Source organism: Ammodytes marinus (assembly GCF_949987685.1).
Source record: "Ammodytes marinus genome assembly, chromosome: 6".
Taxonomy (NCBI): Eukaryota; Metazoa; Chordata; class Actinopteri; order Uranoscopiformes; family Ammodytidae; genus Ammodytes; species Ammodytes marinus.
This window is the reverse complement of record NC_137235.1, coordinates 31364812-31389501: the sequence shown is the minus strand read 5'-3', so window position 1 is coordinate 31389501 and position 24690 is coordinate 31364812. Positions and strand designations below refer to the sequence as shown.

General features: G+C 43.3%; 1 protein-coding gene across 1 annotated transcript in view; it reads right to left on the bottom strand.

The window, feature by feature from the left end:
* LOC307251539 (complement C3-like) overlaps positions 1 to 18860 on the bottom strand; it is a gene marked incomplete at both ends in the record, with an annotated part of 113295 nt that extends 94435 nt beyond the window's left edge. Inside the window, 14 exons of the mRNA XM_080028907.1 lie at positions 3615 to 3735; positions 4093 to 4195; positions 5309 to 5396; positions 5495 to 5577; positions 5894 to 6070; positions 7349 to 7458; positions 7517 to 7922; positions 8016 to 8183; positions 8450 to 8554; positions 8776 to 8885; positions 13744 to 13838; positions 14079 to 14280; positions 17780 to 17981; positions 18784 to 18860. Of these exons, the coding sequence (XP_079885033.1) occupies positions 3615 to 3735; positions 4093 to 4195; positions 5309 to 5396; positions 5495 to 5577; positions 5894 to 6070; positions 7349 to 7458; positions 7517 to 7922; positions 8016 to 8183; positions 8450 to 8554; positions 8776 to 8885; positions 13744 to 13838; positions 14079 to 14280; positions 17780 to 17981; positions 18784 to 18860 (2047 nt within the window). The remainder of the gene's footprint in view (positions 1 to 3614; positions 3736 to 4092; positions 4196 to 5308; positions 5397 to 5494; positions 5578 to 5893; positions 6071 to 7348; positions 7459 to 7516; positions 7923 to 8015; positions 8184 to 8449; positions 8555 to 8775; positions 8886 to 13743; positions 13839 to 14078; positions 14281 to 17779; positions 17982 to 18783) is intronic.
* Between the last annotated feature and the right edge of the window lie 5830 nt (positions 18861 to 24690).

Here is a 24690-nt window from a genome sequence, read left to right as displayed (position 1 = left end):
CTGTATAAATATTTGCAAGTGTAGTGAGATGTGTAAATGTATGGAAAGATGACATATTTGAATGTCTGAAAAGCAGGGCCGGCGGTAGCCAGGGGCCAGGGTGGGCCGTGCCCACCCAAATGTGGGCTGTGCCCACCCAACCAAAAAAAAATTTTTTTTTTTTTTTTTTTTTTTTAGTTGGAAGTCCAGACCCACTATCGGACAAACCTGTTCATTCGCTGTCCAAGAAAATGTCAAATAAAATTCAGACAATTAATTAATATTAAAGAATATACCATTACCATGCATTGCTTCTAATTGTATTATTGGGTGGGCAGGACAGCCTGCCTCCAAGTTACCCACCCGCTTATAGTGGTCACTGGTCAGCAGAGCCGGCCCGAGGTATAAGCGAAATGAGCGGTTGCTTAGGGTCCCGAGGGGGCCCCCCCCCCCAATTTTTTTTTTAGTTTGTGTGTTTGATATCAACATCATATTATGTAAATGTAAATCATCATACAATAAAAGGAATACAATGTTTTGGTAGATAGTTATTAGCTTAATAATTGAATCAGTTCATCTGGGAGGTATTCCGAGGTTAACTGATCACGTCACGTTCAAGTCCATGGCATGCACAGTGTGTATTGAGTTTATTTAAAAACATTTGGAAATGGGGCTGCCCTCAGTTGCCCATGCACTGTGTATAGTATATAGCCTATTTCAGCCTCGTTTGTGGAAAAAAAGATAACTAGACAATAACTGGAGTTCTTCTGCTTCGTTCCTCTCACTGCATTTAAATGAATTAATTATATTACAGAAAAATATGTCCCGTAAAAGAAAAAGAGCACCAAGCCCATCCCAGAGGACCCTGCATAATATTTTATTTCAAATTTATATTTCTATGGAAAATCCATGTGTCTTCCTTCAATATCTTATAATTCATCCGACCCAATGTCTCCAAATTATTTGTTCACACAAAATTCCTCAGATTTAGCCTCTTAATTTCCCTCTCAAAGAACACCAGATTCATGCATTTCAATTTAAAAAGGTAAAAAAAAATCTCCTGGGGGGGCATACCCCCGGACCCCCCTAGGAGGGTCGGGATTTCGGCTGGCTACTATTTTCACCCAGGTAGACATCGGAGCCAAAAGTGGAAAGACTATATATCTATATAGTGTGTATAGTATATAGCTCTGGCTATACCACCATCCAGGTTGCCCAGTCCCAAAGCTTTCTATTCAATCAGCTCAAGCTGCCTACAGTTAATACTGCGATTAAAAAAATGTATACATTATGCTGTATATAAATGGATATTATATGTTATTCATAAACATTTGGGGAAAAAAACATGCAAGAATTAAATCTCCCACACAGCAACACTCAAAGTTTATTGCACATTGTGTTCTACACAGACGCAGAGATCTTACAAGGGCAAAAAAAATTGGCTCGCGCGCCCTGCGCACGCTCGCATCGTCGGCCTCCCTGCACAGTGTGCCCACCCAAAATTTCCACAGGCCCACCCAAGTCTGACTTTCTAGAACCAGGCCTGCTGAAAAGTCTAAGTGCTCGCTAATAGAACCATGATTTGGGTAAATGGTAAATGGACTCCACTTATATGGCTCTTTAAATTAGTTTATTACAGACCCAAAGTGCTTTACATTGTTTTGTACACATTCACCCATTCACACACACACACACACACACACACACACACACAGACACACACACACACACACAGACACACACACACAGACACACACACACACACACACACACACACACACACACACACACACACACACACACACACACACACTTATAGCAGCTTACTATCGGGAGCAATTTTGGGGTTCAATGTCTTGCCCAGGGACACTTCGACATGTAGGCAAGGAATCACCGACTCTGCAATCCGTTTGACGACTGAAGCGGTGAAAGTAAAGTGAAGGCAGGAGCCATCGAAGACAGAGATATTTCTAGAACCCAGTGACATAATCGATCCTGACTACTACTACAGCTCAGCTTTTATACATGATTACTTATCTATTACTTAATAAATATTGGTGAAATGCTAGTCCTTCTGTTGTCTCCATCATTAATGATATGTAACTGATTATTTGAGGTTCATTACAGTAGATAACACTAAGCAGTTGTTGGTTTCTGTATTTTGTGATTCACATGCACTAATATTCACCAGAATGCAGGAATTTAAATAAATCTTTAAAAAAATATATTTTAAAAGCAGCCCTAGGGCCCTCGCTTAAAAAAGGGACCTGGCTGGGGCTATAATTCGCGCCATATTTCCCAGACTGAATGCTTGTCCCAGTTCAGCCCAGGACCTCCGTATGTATCTTAGAGCTGCAACGATTAATCGACGAATCGATTATTAAAATAATCGCCAACTATTTTGATAATCGATTAATCGTTTTGAGTAATTTTTTAATAAAACATTTCCAAATTCTCTGATTTCAGCTTCTCAAATGTGAATATTTCTGGTTTCTTTAATCCTATTATGACAGTAAACTGAAATATCTGTGTGTTTTGGACATAACAATACATTTGAGGACGTCAACATGGGCTTTGGAAAATTGATCAACATTTTTCAGCATTTTCTGACATTTTAGAGACCAAAACACTAATCGATTAATAATCGACAGATTAATCGAGAAAATAATCGACAGATTAATCGATTATCAAAATAATCGTTAGTTGCAGCCCTAATGTATCTACAGATGTGTCTGCAACACAGTCACAAACTCAATACACTTGCAAATCTGAATATAGAGTGAGAAATGTCTTTTTACACATTTACAAATCTGCACACCCACATATAGGGCTCAACAGTGACGGCCCCCTTTTTTTAGCAGCTCCGGTGTATTTTATGTTGGGATAGCCAACCAGCTACCCAAATACTTGTGACAATAAAAAAATGTACTCAGCGCTAAAAAAGACAATAATAATAATACAAATAAAAAGCACACTTATTTAAAAATGTACACAGACTTTCTTTCTACATTTATAATTTTTGATCTGTTGTTTCTGATAAAAAATAATACGGCCGCTAACTACACTTTTAGCAGCCATCAGCTAAGTGAGTGGTGGCAGTTGGCTCCGCTACAGTAAAGCCAAATTCCGCGCCATCGGTAACGTCGCTTGGAAGCTGTAGGATCATGAGTTATTGTCCCCGATATCGCAAATAAACTTGTTAACTTCTTCAAACGAGGTTGATATCATGCAAACTTGTGTCATCTACAGGAGTAAGGTTATGACATTATGGCTTATAATCAAATCCTTTATGGAGAAAATGAATGGGATTTTCACTTCTGAAACCGCACAAATGAGCCCTATTCTGAATATATTGCAGGTTCCTGTGCCTCATTCACAAATTTAACTTCACATTTAGATATCGTTTTGCACATTTACAAATCACACAAGGACTGAGATAATTACATAACTCTGCACTTACATTTTTTAATATTTCTGCGAAAATAATGAGGCCATACTAATATCTTTTATTTTATTTTATGTTTCTTGTTAAGGGACATTTCAGACCCTGATAATGCTTATTATAGTAATGTTGCCCCTTTGCGCTGCTGAGTTAGTATGAATCACACATAATCAACAGAGCCTTTCTTTCTTACCACTCTCCGTCAGAACACTGACAACTACGTATATGGAACTCCCCACCAGGATATTGATGTTTGGGAAGGTCTGTGTGATGTGCTCTCTCCTCAGTGTGACCACTCCATTACCTTTCTTAATCTAATGTGACATGATAAAAAAAAAGCATCTTGATATACAGTAGACGTGGTACAGTTATACAATCAGTCAGTGAAAAGTTCTCCTGTTCACTGACTCACTGTAATATACCAGTTGTAAATGCTTTTTTCATCAGCTTGGCTTTCTTCTGAACATCATAAATACTTTATTATCTGCCGATAGGAATGTAACAAGTGAACTGAAATAACAGATGCCATCTGAAAAACAGTGAATTCTAGACATTTTTGGTTTTGGTAAAGGACAAGCTAAGAAATGCAAAATGTATAAGACAGAATCGCCAATCAACTGGAAAACTGACAGACGGACTGACATGCATCAAAGGTTTGAGTATGTGCTTACATCAACCCTCTGATGAGAACTTGGAAAGCTCCTCTTTTGACCCTCTTGCATAACCCCAAACACCACGTGGGCAACGCCATCCACCTCCTTACCAAACAGATACCTAACAGAAAGACATGTTAAACCCACAGTGAAGTAAACAGGACAATTAAAAACGGAATGGTCCAATTATGTAGAAAGGACCCCAACACAACCTCCATTTTCTCCCATTACTTTCTCTTTGGCTGTGTTCGGAAAGCCATACTAACGTCCTACTCATACTCATTTTGACTTCAATTTGAGTATGTGAAGGACGGTTTGGTATGCGAGTTTGGGTATGCGAGAAATTCCCGGATGAGTAGGCTACTAACTTCTGGGAAGATTTTGGTTATGGATCGATTGGATACTTTTCCTACTCAACCGCCCCACAATGCACTGGGTCAATTCTACCCGCACAGGAAAATGAAATATTTTCGAGCAAGTTGCTAGGCAACGACATTGTTTGGGGTCCGCGATCTGACAACTGTACGTGCAGTCATTCATAAACTCTTACAATAGATAAGAGATTAAGATAAATACCTAACAACATTAAGTAGCATTCTGGCTTTTAGAGGGATCCTCCACCTCAAAACATGAACGTGTGAAAAAATGAATGAATAATAATCAATAAGACCTTAACTAAAAATAAGTGTGCCATGTTACTGTTTATTGTATTTAGGATTTTAGCTAATTTGGACGCTGTTTTGACCGACTGCCACGAAACGTGATTAGTGTTCTTAAAGATAGGCCTACTTAGATTATAAAACAAGAGGTCTAAAACACAGGTGATGAACACAGGACTGTAATCTAGTTCAATAGTCTATCTAACCTGTGGAGGGCGGTTATACGCTAAACAGCATCTAAACGGCCTGAATCTTATAAGAAGAAGAAGAAATTCTTTACTGCTTGAGTATACTTCACCTCGCATACACAATCGATCTTTGAGTAGACAGTAGGCCTTTGTAGTATATAGATGTTGAGTATATAGGATGTAGGACGCTAGTATGGCTTTCAGAACACAGCCTTTCAGTCAATCTACCAATCAAACTTTGCTTCGCAGTCAAGAGGGTCAAAGGACAGAGGGTGTCATATATTGTAAGATGACTGTGTACTGAGGTAAACGGCCATTTGTGATTTTGGGCAGTCTAAATATATGCTGACTTGATTTATAGCCACAAAACAAAAAACATTCACATACGTGGCTTTGATGTTTATGGTGAGCTCTTTACTGTCAACGTAGAAGAAGTGGCTCTCAGACGTCAGCTTCACCTCAAAACTCGGCAGCACTGAAACATTTCATGGTATCGTTTGTGAGTTCAATCAGATAAAGTCCGTGATTGTGTTGTTAGGTTTTAAATAACAATTCAGCTGATGAGGGACTTACCATATTCTTTGACCTCAAAATCTGCAGAAAAGCTTTGCTGTGGGTTGCTCTGGAACTTTGCTACCACCTTCCAAAGTCCAGGACTAAACACACACACAAACAGACAGAGAGAGAGTGAGAGACACACACACAAATTTAAATAGCCAAGCTACACATTTAAATATTCATCACATTCAGGGTCTGATGGTGACACAGGGATCAGATTTCAGGCAACATGAAGCGATTAAAGGTTATATGTAAGCTCCTATGTGTATCTCTGTTTTGTTATGTCTGTCGATATAAAATTAATATTTTGAATTAAATAAGACACAATCTGATACGATAATTTTATTGTCAGTCTGAAATTTGTCTTGAATCAGGGCGGCAGTTGCTCAGTCCGTATGGACTTGGGTTAGAGACCGTATCTGGTTCAAGCCCAGCGCGGACCAATATTGGAGTGTAGACTGGTAGATGGAGAGGTGCCAGTTCACCTCCTGGACACTGCAAAGGTGTCCTTGAGCAAAGCACTCAAAACCCAAACTGCTCAGAGCGAGATTGGCTGCCCTCTCTGACATCTCCCGCTTCATGTCTCTGTCTCTGTGTGTTTGTAATATGTGTAAAAACAGAGTGTAAGAATTTCCCCCCGGGGATTAATAAAGTATAAGAATCGTAGAAGCTCAATTTACAACATCACACAAAAAAACAAGCATAAACACATCGATACCCTTTCCCCTTTACAATAACAGAAAACAACATTTAAAGTCCATCAGCGAGCATTTAATTTGGGATTAAGCGCATATTCATTTTGAGTTTGAGTTTTTTGAGTTTAAATGGTGAACAAAAACAGTGCTTCAGTCTAACCTTATTCTATTTTGGGACCCTATATCTCTGGTTTGATGGTAACAAATTGAACTGTGTTCAGAACATGGTTGGGGTCAGAACATGTTCTGTTAGCCATTTTTAGTATTTTTTTTATGATAGGCTGATTCAAACATTTTTCTGAAGTGGCTGACTAGTAGTATCCATGTGCGGATGTTTAGTTGGTAGAGACGTACGATATATGGAAATACAATGGAACGTAGAAAGTTAATTTTAATTCAAAGAGTAGCTGCTGTGCAGCAGTGGCCATGGGCCAAGCATTTTGATGAGGAAAAGGAAGAAGCTGAGGATGAAGAAGAGGGAGAGGAGAAATGTTCACAGAGAGAGAGAGAGAGAGAGAGAGAGAGAGAGAGAGAGAGACACATACAAACACACACACACACACACACACTTTTTAATAATCAAACTAAAAATCTAAATATTCATAACATTCAAGGACTGACGGTGACACAGGGATCAGACACGAAGCAGATGAATGTTATATTTTAGCTCCTGCGTGTACAATGGTTTTGTAAAGTCTGTCTGTCTATTTAAAATGAATATTTAGATAAAAAAATATATAAGATATTACCATACTGGACTATTTCTTTGCTGGTATATTGGTTGTCTGGCAACATCCTAATTGTTATCTTTGGACAGAGCCCTGCTAGCTGTTTATTCCTGTTTCCTGTGATTATGCTACGCAAAGCTAACCCTCTCTTGGCTAATGGACAGATTTACAGTGTCGACAAAATTCTCAGGGGGGGAGGGAGTTCACGAGTGTCCCCACTTAGCTAATTAGATAATACTGTAGTCTATGCGACTGAGGGGTAATAGAATCCAAGAATCATACCAACCAAGTGGAAGATATTTTTAGTTGTCCAAATACTCAATTAGCAACATGGAAATGTGTTGAATAAAACATAAATGAATGTGTTAAGATAAATACACTTCGCAATATCTTAAATTATTTAAGGTGTACATATATTGGTATATATCCGGGAACCATCACCTTACCGTGGTGGAGACATTTGTGTGCCCCTGTGAACCTGAGAGCTGTGTTGTCCGGAGCCTAGTGCTCCTGGTAGGGTCTCCCAAGGCAAAGTGGTCTCAGGTGAGGGGCCCGACTAAGAATGGTTCACAAAGACCTCATGGAAGAACACAATAGAGGAAGAGTGACCCTGCCCGGAGGAAGCCCGGGGCCCCCGTCTGGAGCCAGGCCCAGAAAGGCCGGGTCTGCCACGGGCCCGGCCGGGCACAGCCCGAAGAAGCTACGTGGCAAGACACTCCTCTGCAACTGATGGGCTCACCACTCATCAGAGGAACCGCTGGGGTCGGGTGCGCTGCCTTAAGGGTGGCAGTGAAGGGCGGGGACCGCAACGGACCAGACCCGGGCAGCAGAGGCTGGCTTTGGGGACGTGGAACTTCACCTCGCTGTGGGGGAAGGAGCCGGAACTGGTGCGGGAGGTGGAACGCTACGAATTGGATCTGGTGGGGCTTACCTCCACGCACAGTCTTGGCTCTGGAGTTGCCCAAGGTGTGAGGCGCCGGGCTGGTGTGGGGGTACTCACGAGCCCCCGGCTGGGCGCTACTACGTTAGAGTTTACCCCGGTGGACGAGAGGGTCGCCTCCCTACGCCTCTGGGTTGTGGGGGGGGGGAAGACTGACTGTTGTCTGTGCGTACGCACCGAACAGCTGTTCGGAGTATTCGGCCTTCTTGGAGACCCTGAACGGAGTCCTGCATGGGGCTCCGGTAGGGGACTCCATAGTTCTGCTGGGAGACTTTAACGTGCACGTGGGCAATGATGGAGACACCTGGAGAGGCGTGATTGGGAGGAACGGACTCCCCGATCTGAACCAGAGTGGTCGTTTGTTGTTAGACTTCTGTGCTGGTCATGGTTTGTCTATAAGAAACACCATGTTCGAACATAAGGGTGCTCATAAGTGTACATGGTACCAGAGCACCCTAGGCCGATGGTCAATGATCGATTTCGTGATCGTATCATCTGATCTGAGGCCGCATGTTTTGGACACTCGGTGAAGAGAGGGGCGGAGCTGTCAACTGATCACCATCTGGTTGTGAGTTGGGTCAAAGGATGGGGAAGACGCTGGACAGACCTGGTAAGCCCAAACTGGTAGTGCGGGTGAACTGGGAAAGTCTGGCGGAGGCCCCTGTTCAAGAGATCTTTAATTTGCGCCTCCGGCAGAGCTTTTCTAGCATCCCTGTGGAGGTTGGGGGCATTGAACCCGAGTGGTCGATGTTCAAAACTTCCATTGCTGAAGCTGCGGCAGGCAGCTGTGGTCTCAAGGTCTTAGGTGCCTCAAGGGGCGGTAACCCTCGAACGCCGTGGTGGACCTCGGTGGTCAGGGAAGCCGTCCGACTGAAGAAGGAGTGCTTCCGGGATATGTTATCTCGGGGGACTCCTGAGGCAGTTGCAAGGTACCGACAGGCCCGAAGGGCTGCAGCCTCTGCCGTGTCAGAGGCAAAGCAGCGGGTGTGGGAGAAGTTCGGAGAAACCATGGAGAAGGACTTTCGGTCGGCACCAAAGTGTTTCTGGAAGACCGTCCGGCACCTCAGGAGGGGGAAGCAGGGAATCATCCAAGCTGTGTACAGTAAGGATGGGACGCTGTTGACCTCAACTGAGGAGGTAGTCGGTCGGTGGAAGGAGCACTTTGAGGAACTCCTGAATCCGACTAACACGCCCTCTATGTTGGAGGCAGAACTGGAGGCTGATGGGGGATCATCGTCAATTTCCCTGGTGGAAGTCACTGAGGTAGTCAAACAACTCCACAGTGGCAAAGCCCCGGGGGTTGATGAGATCCGTCCAGAAATGCTGAAAGCAATGGGGGTGGAGGGGCTGTCTTGGATGACACGCCTCTTCAACATTGCGTGGAAGTCGGGTACAGTGCCGAAGGAGTGGCAGACCGGGGTGGTGGTTCCTATTTTTAAAAAGGGGGACCAGAGAGTGTGTGCCAACTACCGGGGTATCACAGTTCTCAGCCTCCCTGGCAAAGTCTACTCCAAGGTGCTGGAAAGGAGGGTTCGCCCGATAGTCAAACCTCAGATTGAAGAGGAACAATGCGGATTCCGTCCTGGCCGTGGAACAACGGACCAGCTCTTCACTCTCGCAAGGATCCTAGAGGGAGCTTGGGAGTTTGCTCATCCAGTCTACATGTGTTTTGTAGATCTGGAGAAGGCTATTAACCGGTTCCCCGGGAGATACTGTGGGGGGTGCTGGGGGAGTATGGGGTGAGGGGGTCCCTTCTCAGGGCCATCCAATCTCTGTACACTGTCCGGGTTCTCGGTAGTAAGTCGGACCTGTTTCCGGTGGGGGTTGCCCTCCGCCAGGGCTGCGCTTTATCACCAATCCTGTTTGTGATACTCATGGACAGAATATCAAGGCGTAGTCGTGGTGGGGAGGGGTTGCAGTTTGGTGGGCTGAGGATCTCATCTCTGCTGTTTGCGGATGATGTGGTTCTGATGGCATCATCGGCCTATGACCTTAAGCTCTCATTGGATCGGTTCGCAGCCGAGTGTGAAGCGGTTGGGATGAGGATCAGCACCTCTCAATCTGAGGCCATGGTGCTCAGCAGGAAACCGATGGATTGTCTACTCCAGGTAGGGAATGAGTCCTTACCCCAAGTGAAGGAGTTCAAGTACCTCGGGGTCTTGTTTGCGAGTGAGGGAACAATGGAGCGTGAGATTGGCCGGAGAATCGGCGGTTTTGCACTTGCTTTACCGTACTGTTGTGACGAAAAGAGAGCTGAGTCGTAAGGCAAAGCTTTCGATCTACCGGGCGATCTTTTTTCCTACCCTCACCTATGGTCATGAAGGCTGGGTAATGACCGAAAGAACGAGATCGCGGGTACAAGCGGCCGAAATGGGCTTTCTCAGGAGGGTGGCTGGCGTCTCCCTTAGAGATAGGGTGAGAAGCTCAGTCATTCGTGAGGAACTCGGGCAGAGTCGCTACTCCTTTGCATTGAAAGAAGCTAGTTGAGGTGGTTCGGGCACCTGGTAAGGATGCCCCCAGGGCGCCTCCCTAGGGAGGTGTTCCAGGAGCGTCCAGCTGGAAGGAGGCCTCGGGGAAGACCCAGGACTAAGTGGAGAGATTATATCTCCACGCTGGCCTGGGAACGGCTCGGGATCCCCCAGTCAGAGCTGGTTGATGTGGCCTGGGAAAGAGAAGTTTGGGGTTCCCTGCTCAAGCTGCTGCCCCCGCGACCCGATTTCGGATAAGCGGTTGAAGATGATGATGATGATGATATATTGGTATAATTTACTCATTATCCACCATTTCATGCAAATTAATTGCTTATAAACAAAATGTATGGAAATAGGGGAGAGTGGGGTGAGATGTGCCACTTTTTACTCAAAGTGACTTTACATAAAGTGAGGCCTTCACAGTAAAGTCTCCAATTCAAATATGTGCATATATTTCAGGGTGTTGTGCATCCCCGGCAAGGCTCAAAACCCATCTGTACACCCTGTTTTTTCCTCCCCATTAATCTTACCTCTGCACTACTACATTTGTTTATATGTGGATGTTTGGGCTTTGTGTCTTTTATTTTTAGGGGGCCAAGCCCGAGTAGGGCCTGGGACCGCGTTTTGCAGAGCAACGCGGTTCCATAGCCCTGCTGGGCAGGGAACCCTATTGTTTTTGCTGGGATTATTATTATTCTCCGCGAGAAAGTGGTGCTGCAGCCCAAACCGTAAAGGGTAGGGACATGCCACTTACATCACTAGATCCAGGTCCATCCAAGGAACGCAGACAAAAACATTCAGACATGCCGGCCACTAGGTGGCGCTACAAAAAAAGGAAAACATGTATAACTTCCACACCGAAAGTCCGACAGTCAAAAACTTTATATCCAAAAACTTGAGATAGGCCACGCCCATTTGCGTATATATAGATTTTTTTCTACGTTGCAAAAACTGTCAGTCACCAAAACATACTCCTACAGTTTTCGCCCGATTTGGACGAAACCAAAAGCATTATGCTCTACCCACTCCCACGAGCAAAAGTTGTATAAAGAATTTTTCTACGACCATCGGAAGACCAAATGGTAGCGATTTAAAGATTTGATTTTTCAATTTGGAACATTTCTTCTTCTTTTTATTTAAAATGGTGTTGCAGCCCAAACCGTAAAGGGTTGGGACATGCCACTTGCATCACTAGATCCAGGTCCGTGCCTGGTACGCAAAATTCAGACATGCCGGCCACTAGGTGGCGCTACAACAAAGGAAAACACCTTTGGGGCTATAACTCCCACACCGAAAGTCCGACAGTCAAAAACTTTATATCCAAAAACTTGAGATAGGCCACGCCCATTTGCGTGTATATAGAATTTTCGCTACATCGCAAAAACTGTGTCAGTCACCAAAACATACTCCTCCTACAGTTTTCGCCCGATTTGGACGAAACCAAAAGCATTATGCTCTACCGACCCCCACGAGCAAAAGTTGGTCAAATAATTGTTCTACGACCATCAGAAGACTAAACGGTAGCGCTTTAAAAAATTGCAAAAATCCGTAAAAAAAAAGAAAAAATAGGGATTTTCTTGAAACTCAAGGGGGACTATCATGGGGCATACCTGAGTCTATAGAAAAAATATGGCCGAGAAATACCTATGTATGCCGGACTTATTAAACAAATTAGTTTTTCACTTTTACTTCCTGTTTCAACGTGTTTTGGCGGGAAAATTCAAAAAAGTGTCTTTACAATGGAGAGGTTGACAATTTGATTTTGCTATAACTCCCCAACCGAACATCGCACATTCAAAAACCTGACATCCACTTGTTCGGTACATTGAGCTGCATCTTTCTATCTAACGTAGTTTTGCGAATGTCATCCATAGGGGGCGCCAAAACCACAAAAAGCAAAGAAAATGCGTTTGGGGCAATAACTTCCACACCAAACATCCCACAGTCAAAAACTTTATTATGCTCTACCGACTCCCACGAGCAAAAGTTGTGTAAAGAATTTTTCTACGACCATCAGAAGACCAAGCGGTAGCGCTTTAAAGATTTGCACATTAGCTACCTTGTACCAAACTGCTCCTAAATCCATAACGATTCATCCTATTAACACCAAACTTCACACGTGTTTGTCCTATGGTTCTCAGGTTAGTTCTACTTTTTCCTTAAATTGCTCCAAAAGGGGGCGCCAAAAACACACTTGAGCATCTTTCTCTGCAATTTTTTTGCCTTTTGGTCTATAACTCCCAAACCAAAAATCCCGCATTCAAAAACTTTACATCCCCGGATTCCGTGAAGCGAGGGGCCGGCGCCACGGACGACGACGCCCGATCCCGAGTCGCGTGGGAGGCTTGGCCCCCGTTCACAACTGCTTGCAGTTCTAGTTGTTATTTTAACTTAATTTTTTACCTACTGAATGCACCATGTTCAGTACTTGAACATTGTGCAAACTGTTATAAATGTGCTTTTATAAATACATTTTACTTATTTACTTACTTACTTACTTACAACTCACCACAGGCCCTCTGGCACAAATCACCCCAACCCCAGACTTTTGGATAATAAGCATGATGCAGCAGTTTATGGCTGACATCGTGCTAACTATATAGACACAAAGTGTAGCATACTAAATCACTAAAACATGTGTCGAATGTTTTCAAAGTGTCTATAATTGTTCAGACACAATAAAAAACCTTGATCATGGAAATTTTACTTTGAAAGACAAAAAACAGTTTTTTGAGCTTAAATGTGCTTATATCTTATTCCATGTTTCTCCCTTCTTTACAGGATGAGTCCAATAGATGGCTCTTCTTAAATATGTGGTCACATTTCCAATTTATTCAATGGTTTTCTAGAAACAAGGGGTGGCACAACTTCCCCACTGGCACAACTCACCCCACTCTCCCCTATAATGTTACGCGTAAAGTTAATTTCAAGTAAAATAAAATATTCACCTAATGATTTCCCCGAGTTGGAAACGTCCAGAGTGGATGCCTGCGTTCAGAGGAAATGGACCCAGTGGTAAAATGATGCCATCGGGGTGCTTAAAACAAACAGTATTGAACAACCATTAAAAGTGAGTTGAACAAGATTAATGAATCATTATGTAAATGCATGCAATATTGATGCTTTTTTCAGCTATTCCACATACTCATTTTATGTCTTCCCCTGAAGGGAGAAGCTGCTAAAATGTCTAACTCAATCACTAGAAAGGGTTATGCTTTTTTATTTTTAGGACAGGTGTTACTAAAGAAAGACATGAAACTTAACAAAGACAAAAGCTTCAGTGGATGTGTTATTTTAATAATTTGTCGAGAAAGTGTTTAGTGTTTAGCTTCTGTGATATCACCTCATCAAGAAGTGTCATCTTCACGGTTACAGCAGATTACATAATAATGCAATTAATTCTGTCATTATCAAAGAATAAAAACAATACCACAATCTCGATGGCAATAGAAGCCAGATTGTTGGTTGCCTCATCGCTCACTACGGGCTCCATACGGGGCGTCAGAGCAAACATCCTAAAACGAACTGACAGAGAGAAAAGGGTTAATTTCACTGCTCAATGTTGAAGGGATGTATGTCTAATATGAGTCGTGTGATTCAAAAGAAGAGTTTATTTGACTGAATTGTACTGTACAGTTATGCAATTTGAAAACTGAAAAAATGTCTGCACAAACAGATTGTATTACATAGATGATATATTTTCTATGATAATATGTAGCATACTCACAGAGGTGTTTTTCAGCACTGAGGTAGAATTTAACTCACCTCTGCTGTTGGGGGTGTAGATGGTTTTGTCAGTCTGGATGAAGATGTACCCAGAATGGAAGGATACTAGGACCACTTTCTCCAGAACTACATCAGGAAACTTAGCTTGCAGGTACACAAACTGTTTTATGCTGGGATCCTTACTGAGTTCTCCGGGGGGGATCTGAACCAGTATAAAGAAACAAGAGCAATGCATGAGGAACTGGACAGGGTAGGGGAGAACGGGGTAAGTAGGCACACTTTTTACTCTACTGAGAATTGCTCATCACCTAAACGTCTTTCGATAGTCATTCCTACATTACATTGAAGCTTAAAGTGTTGGCTTGAAATGTGTACCCCTCACTTTTTCTATCTTATTGTAATAAAGAAGAAATTAATCATCAAAGACACCCTAACACATTGTGACAATCAACCCCATCAAGGGGTCGGTTGTCATACACTATGGGGTTGTTTGTCACAATGTTATCTTAATGGGAATAATCTTGAAAAGAAGGAAAGAAAGTAGAACTAAATTTGAAAATGCAATTGCATTGTCAAGTTGACAAATAGGCCTATATAACTTACTGTAGCCTTGGCAGCTTGTCTAGTTTGGGATGCACTGGGGCGGGATGTTTTGATTTTGTTGCCCTTTTTCCTTTGCATGCTAGCTGCCTTTTCCTGCTCTATTCTTTCCTTCTCTGGGGTGTCAGAGAGGATACAGCTTGACAATTGATTTTGTTATTGGATTCCTTTTCTGGCTGTAGCCTTTGGATAACTTGTGACAACCAACCCCCCCAAAAATGTGACGACCAACCCCAACTTGAATTTTTTGCTAGCATCAATGCCAACAACCATCTGACAACTGATTAGCTTGCTAACTACAATCTAAACTATAGTTTACCCTTCACACTTTTTATGGGTAACAAGTGTTTTGTTATAAACCCATTGTGTAAAAGCCTAGAGGAAAAATACAGAGGAGCTAAATATTTTCAATTTGACATGAAAAACACAAACAGTCCTCTCACCTCAAATTCAGCAGTCTAACTCCAAGGAAGACTATGTAGGTGACCTCTTATCCCAATTCTGGATATTTACATACCAAAATTTCACAGACAGCGCCTTCTGGTTCCGAGATATAACGATTGTGACAACCAACCCGTGTGACAAATTACCCCGTTCTCCCCTATGCAGTGTTTCCCACTAATGTATCATTCCGTGGCGGGCCGCCACACTTTCATTTTGCCCCGCCACACTTTCATTTTATTTTTTTTTTTTATATATGTATATTTTACTATTTAAAAAATATACATGTATACATTTCATTTGCAATGCGCAAGTTTCACTTGGAAACAATAGCATTTCCGCATAAAAATCTTTAACGTGTGATTCGCGCTGTGATCTCAAGAAACAATATTTCCTTCAATCATGGACGTATTATCAAAGCGCCGCTTGAGGGATCGAGGCTTCAATCTCCCCGAGTCAATCAGCCCCTCCCCCTGCGGTGTCAACACGCGCTGTGACTGTATTGCCTTTGAACACTCTAATTTTTTCAAAGTAAACGCTTCGGACCCCGCGGGACACTCAGTTAAGAGCATCGAGGGGGCGCCGAGAGGCAGGGGCTGGGACAGACGGTAGCTCGCCTCGCGGCGGACCGTCAGCTCGATCCCGAGATCCAACTACGAGCCTTTTAACTGCAGCAACTTTAAGATACGCTATTGGAGCTGGAATTACCGCGGCTGCTGGCACCAGACTTGCCCTCCAATGGATCCTCGTTAAAGGATTTAAAGTGTACTCATTCCAATTACAGGTCCTTGAAAGAGTCCTGTATTGTTATTTTTCGTCACTACCTCCCCGAGTCGGGAGTGGGTAATTTGCGCGCCTGCTGCCTTTCCAGCAGAGCACCCTCTGCTGGAAAGAATATTGTGAGCTATCCTTCGTGATTGTAGTCACAGTTATTTGAGTACTAGTAATTCAACAATCTAATAAAACAAAAGGGCGCTTGTGTTCACTCTTTTGAACCACAGGTAACCACCACCTTTGCTTCATTTTTTTGATGGCTCAAATGTGTATCATAGAAAATTATTTATTCATTAACCATTGATAAGTGGGTTAAACTCCATCTTAATCACCATTTATATAGGAATAGTGTTCCTCAAAGTACACCAGATTGATGCATTTAACATTTAAAAGGTACAACATTTTCTTCCGGGGGAGCATACCCCCGGACCCCCCTAGGGGGGTCGGGTCGGGTTCAGGGTCAGGGTCCCCCCCCCCCCCACACTTTCAAAAAATTATGTGGGAAACACTGCTATGTTTTGTGCATTTCAAGAATATGGATCTCTTGTTTGTGGTCAGAAGTCGCCAGAGAAAATTAAGCCAAGTAACATTAAAGCTGCAGTTGATACTTTCAGCCGTTGGGATCCCAACGGCTGTTTTCCCAACGCTCTACCTGCTGTAGCTCCTCCCTCTGAACGACAGCTGCGCGCATTCATGTGAATTCAGTTACATTGACAGGAGACAAACACCATGTCCGATTCCGAGGTGATTAAACATTAGTGATAACTACATACGTACATATTGAGCATACATTTTAATCACACATACCATGTATGTTAGCTTAAAATCATTGTAAGTGTGCTGGTAGGCCTAACAAAAGTAGCTGACTAATTAGCAAACTAATTGTAACAGAGCAGAGAGGTGTGTGTGTAGCCTATCTCCTACTATCTGCTCCTGCTCTGACCGCAGCTGCTCGGGCAGTGTTGCCAACTTAGCGATTTTGTCGCTATATTTAGCTACTTTTCAACCCCCCTGGCGACTTTTTTTTCAAAACAGCGACAAGCGACAAATCTAGCTTTTTTTCTGGTGTAATTGGTGACTTTTTCGCCGAAGCAAATATCACTTTTAACGCTTCTCAACGAGCAACGGGAGCCTCCTGGCCCGTCCCCCGTCACAGAGCACTGACAGACGGCCCGGTCCTCGCGCAGCAGCCCCTCTCAGCTGCGGTCAGAGCAGGAGATACACCTCTCAGCTCGGGGCTGCTGCGTGAGGAGCGGGCTGCGTGTCAGTGCTCCCGCTGCTCGTTGAGAAGAGATGATACTTGCTTTGGCGAAAAAAGTCACCAATAACACCAGAAAAAAAAGCTAGATTTGTCGCTTGTCGCTGTTTTGAAAAAAAAAGTTGCGAGGTCGCGGTCGGAGAGGTCTTGATGTGATAGGGCAAGAAGACATGGCCGGTGTACTTTTTTTCAAGCTCTCTCCGTCTCCCTTTCAGCAGTTAACTTTTCAATATTCGTCTTTCCTCGTTTTTTTGCTGTCTTAGCGGTGTTAGTTGTTAGTATCCTGGGAATGGTAAATTGAGGGTTCGTTTGTGAAGACATTGCCACTCGCTGTCCGCCGTAGTAGCCTTGTACCAAACAGTAGGCTAGTGTCAGACTGCTAGGGTCGTGAACGCTCACGCAACTGACGCATCAACGTCGTTGCCAAGGTCCCACAGCCAATAAGAACGGAGAATCTGACCTCGCTCTGATTGGTCAAAATTAACATGAGCGGTGGCAATTTTAGGGGGCAGCACACAGAGGCAGGGGGGAGCAAAGTGATAAAAAAATATTTTCAGACCACTTCACCTACATATAGCTGAATGGCTATTATGACAGTTTTGCCAAATATTACAGTAAAAAAACTCTCAACTGCCGCTTTAACATAAAGAAACAGTATTTAATTTACCGTTATTTGTCCGAGTTCCTGGAAGTTGTTTGCCTCAGTGAGGGTCACATATGTGGGAGCATTAAGTAGCATTCTGGCTTCATTTAGATGGTTCATCACATTGATTTCAACACGAATGTCTCCTCCTGTGCAGTCTTGACACTCCACAAAGATGTTTTCTGCTGTTCCTACACGCAACAAGTTGGGGGCAGACATCACCTTCCTGCACAGCAGTGGAGAAAGAGAGAGAAAGGGAATATTCTGTAGACACAGTGCAGAAAGGACTAAATGATATGCAAAATGCCCTTAAAAACCTTTTTTTTAAATTATTATATGCAATGTAAAGCACACATATAACAGTGCAGGCTTGTCACTGTCCATACACATGACATTTTTTGTACTAAGGATTTATGTGTGGGTCTTTTGGAGGAGTGGTCCCAAACCTTTTTTGCATGTGACCCCAAAAAATAAAAGAATGTGCTCGTAACCCATTGTCAAAGGTATTGGGATGAGTGGAAGGGGAAGTGGAAGAGCGTTTTCCAAAAACGTTGTATAATTTTAATGATTAAATTGGCCTGTATAATGGAAAGGTTTATGTATTTTATATGAAAAAAAGCAAACAAAAAATTCTGACAAATTTAGGAAACAGAAAATCCCCCCTTATATATCCCTTTAACCTCACGGGGTCCCTTGGTTGAGAACCACTGCCTTAGTTGTTTCAGATAACATCATAAGCTCAAGCATGGGCTGCATTCAATGAGTGATCCATTGATCATTTTGTTCGAGATCCAGCAATGGATCAATACATTTGATCTTGACGCTAGACTGCTTGAATGTTATGCATCACTGTGCCATCTCAGAACAAAATGTAAGTTAATTAACTGGCATAATTTGAAGGACCACAGTACCTTGACTTTTGAGACACAAACTCCTACTGAACTACAGCTTCCCATTATGTAAGACAAGCTCCGGGGTTTTTTTCAGCTTAGTTAAGTCATGTGTAACAGTAAGGCTGCTCTACTTACAGTGGACTTCCATTAGCCAGAGAAATCAGGGAGGCAGTGGCCAGAGAGGCCAACAGCCATAGCACAGTCCTACGCATTCTCCCTCCTGATCCTGCTCCACAGTTATTGTGGGTTCTTGCTCTGCAGTGTGCTTTTATACACTGTCCTCCATCCCCTTGCTGCTCCAGTTCAATTCAGCCCCTCCCCCGAACCCCCGCACCAAATACGTGTTCTATACTTATGTAAACAAAAACACATTACATTATTTCCCAGCAGTGGTTGAGAAATTGTTTCATTCTGATGAACTTCGTCCGAAAGTCAAGCATATTGACCGTGCACAAACACACATTTATCGGGTGAAAGTCAGTTTGAGTAATTCTAGCGAGACATGTTTGAGTTTAAATGGCAGAGAATTTCCTCCAATGACAATCAGATTCAAGTAATTTAATCCTGTCTTTTTAATGTTTCATTAAATAAATCATTTTCATTTTTGGGAAGAATTTTAGAGCAGTCTATGGCTTAATGGAATGGAATTTTGGAAATGATGCTGCAAATATATTAAAATCTACAGAGCCCAAGAGGTGAAATGTACGTAACTTTTTTTTAAACCATGAGTGTTTTATAACTTGCACCCCACTGGCATTCCATCCATTTAAATTGAGTTCAAAGACACATATCACAATCAATTTACTGATGTTGTGACATAAAATGACATACTGCCTTGTCTTAGGTTTTTATCTATACTGACTGTACACAATATATTAAGCAATTAAACTGGGAGTGTCTGTATTTTTCAAAAACATTCCAATTTGAGAAGTAAGCTTATTAATTTTCTTGATGAGAGTTAGGTGATAAGTTTGATACCATATTATTTCCTATAGGGGAGAAAGGGGTAATGTGAGACACTTTTTACATTTGCTCCCCTCTAAGCGAGCTAAAATGATTTATCAGTGAAATGTACACATTACCCATTAATTCAGGATGTTTCTTAGCAATGGACATTATCAGAATTTATTCAGGACGAAGGGCAGTGAAAATATGATTGTTTAAAAAAAAGGTGTCTTGTGTCTCACTTTACCCCAGCTTCGGGGTAAACTGAGACAGACCAGAGAAATCAAGGGGGTAAACTGATCCACTTACTTTTTACAGTCTGAAACTACCATAACACCACATGTTGTAACAGTTAGAATCCAGCAGCTAGCTTGAAAACCAAATGGGGTTTGATCAATTAAGCAAAAAAAATATAATTCTAAACACTTGAAAGTAACTCTGATCAAATACAACATATATTTCATATTCAATAATACATATAACACTGTCTGGGGGTCAGAACACAGGACCCACACACTGGATCTCAATTCAGGGGTTACAGCCTACGTAGGCTGCATTTGAAGACCGATTGCGTCATAGCGGCGCGCAAAGGCTTGTTCCATTTGCAACGATTTGCAAGGCTCCTTTAGCCTGGCATTCCCAGACCTGCCACTAGGCGCTGGCAAATTAAATTTGCTGCGCGTGTTGGTCTGGACACGCTCCGTTGAAGCTTATCAAGAAAGACAGAAATCTGGCGGGCGCGCCAGAGCCCCTTATATGGTACTCTGGGGAGGACGTAACCGGATGATGACAGTGACGTGCATGCGACGTCGAAGCCGTGATAGTAAACATCAGAGATGGCAGCGGATATGTTGTGTAAGTTTGAGACTGCTTTGGCCTCGACCCTTAACGATTTGGAAGACGGCACTCAAATCTTTCATTAGCAAGTAAGTGGAATGTTCTATTTTGCCGACCGACAACGGCAAACGTTTAATTTAACAGTTTAACAGCTGTTCGCTAAACGAAAGGGACTTACGTCGCCTTGTGCATCGCTCTGATTGGTTGTAGTGCTATCCAACTGCGTGCAGTGGCATTTGAAATGCACGAGTAGGAGCCGCCCCTTGAGTTGGAAATTACTGTTGATCGTCGCCAGACCCTCTATCGTTCAAGATATCAGGGTCTGGATTTCCAGGCTAAGGCTCCTTCATATGCGGCCGAGAAATGCAGCCTTCGTTTCACGGTTTTGAAGGCTGCAACAGATGGATCCTTCTCGGCCCAACATATCCCAAGATTCATTGCGTTTTTTTCCAGAGATGGCATAAAATACAATAAAAAAATAACAAAACAGCAACGTGTTGCTCCATCTTCTTAACTTTGATCTTCCTTTCTTTTTTCTTGTACTTTTTTTTTTCTTCGTCTGAGACCATGGCGGAGACCTGCGGAGACCGTCTCGTTTAACAACGCTCGATCGGCCTTCGAATCGGCCTTCACAGGCTATAGCCTTCATAGACAGCGTAGACCGCGTCCTTCCAAGGATGCGGTCTCTGTAATGGGATACAGCTACAGAGCCAGCTAGTGTCTGGGGGTCAGAGCAAAGGACAATCAGGGGCCACTCACACTAGGGCCGTGGCCCCGTGCCTGAGCTCATTTGCATACTAAAGTCTAGAACGTTTGGCTAGTGTGACCACGCCATCCGTATTCCAGCACGGAACAGTCATGGACGTCGATTTGGCTAAACAAGTGGGGGGGACAAACAGGCATTCTGGAGTGCATTTTCAAAAGTGGGGGGGACAATGAGGAAACGTCTTTTTTTCTCTTTAGTGCAGGTAATGAACGGTTCTGAAAGACGGCATACCCGCTCACTAATGAATACAATGTATACAAAACACTGATGTCTGACACATTTGATGAAAAAAGCATTTTCAAAAAGCAGCGGACATATGAGCCACTAGCTGCTCCCCGTAGCCCAACCAAACATGACGTAAACAAAAGGAGCTTGGGAAGGTAGTTCCGACTAGGGTTGCTGGACGGGTCCCGGGATTTCGGGATTCAATCAAATGAGTCAGTCCGGGAGTACCGGAAATTGGCCACGGGACCCGTCCTCCCGTTTTTTAATTCTTTTTAATTCATTAATAGTGGCCTTTACTAATAAAATGTAGCCTACTCTCGCCATCATGGCCTTTTCATACGGGAGGCTTTTGACGTGTCTGGTAATAGGCTACATTTTCAATGACATGCGAGTGGAGAGAGACGCACTACCGTTCTACAGACGTGGCGACAAGCGGCCGCACTAAACTGTTGTTACGTCTGTAACGCAGCTGACATGCGAGTGGAGAGAGAGAGAGTCCGCAGTTCTACAGACGGAGCGACAAGCGGCCGCACAGCTAAACTCACGTCTGTGCTCCTCTCTCTCACACACACACACACACACGCGCCTGCAGCCTGGCATGCTGAACAGTGTTTTACTTTTCTCTCCTCAATGAGATGGTGATATTCACCATTCTGCTGTATTCAAGTCAAGATTGTATGATGAACATAAAGCAGCCTGTTTCTTTTGCTGCTTTCTCTTGTAGCGACATGAATCTAATGAGATGAAACAGCTGGAGCATGGCTGTTCGCCCCGTTCCTTCCACCAAACACTAAAGTGAAACCTAGACCTAATCCACAAAGTAGACATTTAAACCAAACTAAACTGAATAACTAATCCTCTTATTAACTAAACAAATGTTAACAATATGAGTAGATATTTAACAGCAGCGACACAGGGTTGTAAACAAAAGTTGTTTCCATGGTTACCGCACGGCGTTTCCTCGCGGAGCCTCCTATCTCCACCGGTCGAGTGCACAGACAGAACGTCTCCTCCCGTCTGAAAACGCCTATAGATGACTTCACTTTTAATGCCCTTAGTTCATTCTAGAGCTAGCATCCATTCTGCCCTGGGCTTGAGGCTATAACGTGCCCAATAAAGAGAGAGAGAGAGAGAGAGAGAGAGAGAGAGAGAGAGAGAGAGAGAGAGAGAGAGAGAGAGAGAGAGAGAGAGAGAGAGAGAGACCTTGACGCTGTGTTTTAATACGGCTGGACGCACTCCATGTCCGGCTTAAAAAGTGGGGGGGACAAAATGAGTCTTGACGAAAAGTGGGGGGTACATGTACCCCCCATACCCCCCGTAATCGACGTCTATGGGAACAGTCCCTTGTGCCGTGGCCAAAGTACAGATGCTAATGAGATGATACGCGCACACGCACGGATACGCAACCTGAGCTGGCTGACATAGTCCATTCGCGACCCTTCTTCCTCACAATAATTGTAAACAATGGCGGCAAGAGGTTCACGAGTGGGTTCCGGTGCGATCGCGAAGTGGAGAGTTTGCTAGAAATTTGGACCGGCGACAGTATTCAGTCGCAGCCATGGTCGCAGCTAAGACCCACAAAAATTCTGAGGTGTTTGGGGCATTTGTTTTATTGGGATCATTCATTAAATAAAGACATATTACTTAGAGTCTATTGATGTTAAATGACACTCCTGTCCCCCACATACATACATGCCAAACAATGCCCTTGCTGACACCCCTTCAACTATTCAACCCCCACCTCTGGCCCGCATTGTCTTTTGTCTTATTCAAACTAGTCTCCTTGCTACCTCAAATATAATGGATTCATTAAAAGAGGAGACAGACACTGTCTCACTTTACCCCAAAGCATTTGTATCACTTTACCCCACTGCCACAATTTAAGAAAAAACGACCTCTCTCAGCAATTCAGGCTAATCTTCAGTTATCATCATCACATGGTTTCATATGTTGGTAGTTCATCAACATGTATGATATAAGTTTTTCTACATGAATCAATTTGCTTTGGCGCAACAGTTGACAGGCAGGCATCATAGGTGATTATCTGCAATATGCACCTTTTAATATGTTGTGAAAAGTGCTTTTTACACCCCAACAGCAATAAATAACTTATGGGCAATGAAAAAGAAACGAAAAACCCCCAAATTCTGTACCTTCTATAAACCTGCTAAAATGCTGACCAAACGGAGACGATGGACCCATATCTAAAGAACCAATCACAATCCTGCGCGTTCTCTCCCCTCTGTGTACGAGCCTGAGCGCGTTCACGGAGGGCAGAGAAAGCGTTGTTGCCATAGTAATCATGGATAGTCAGGGTTCTCAACCCTCACGCAATGAGAGTGAGACACACGCATTTCAGGCAATTCACACGCTCCACGCCACACCTTGCATTTCTCACGCAAATTATAACTCTGCCAAACTATTTTTATATATATATATATATATATATATATATATATATATATATATATATATAGCTTCGATAAATCCTGGCCGTCACCACCCGTCCCGTTTTTCCCGAAATTGTTCTCTTTTTTCACCAGCTGTCCCGGGGAAAGAAAAATCTCTCCCGGGACACAATTTGTCTTGTTTTTTGAGGAAAAACTAATTTGATTTCCTTCGTTCAGTAGTTAAGGCCGTTTCACACGGGCCGAGGAGTTTGTTGCGCCCACTAATACACTCAATGGAGAGGCGAGCGGGCAGAGAGAAGGCGCAGCATTTCGTCAGGCGGCACGACAAGCGTGCAGGGGCGGTCTTAACGATCTCGGGGCCCGTTTCAAGACCCTGTGTGGGGCCCCCCACATTTTTTTTTCTATGAATAATGCTTGTGCATGCTCCCCGCAAAAATAAAAAAAAGATTGTGGAAACTAGTTGGTTCATAGATGGATTATGAGATAATAGGCCCAGACTCTTAAACTCTGCAACTGTAAAAACATTTCAGAAGATTGGTCTGCAGACCCATGTTATATGGGTCTTGCTTTTCTATTTTTCACCTACTAGTTGAGGGGCCAAGTTGGTTTTAGTGCTCCCGAAATAGTCTTTTCCATGGTTGGTCTTAACAAGACCAGCACCAGAAACAGACTAGCCCTAGAAGCAACATTGTCGTCCATTATGATGGTCAAAATGGCTGGTGTGGAGCCACAGTGCTTCAAGTGGGAGCCAGAAAACCCCTATCCTGAAGGCCTCAAAATATGCCACTCGAAGCTACAACAGCGAGCATCAGTAATATCCAGTATCCATATTTGCTGAACTGAACTAAGAGTTTTACT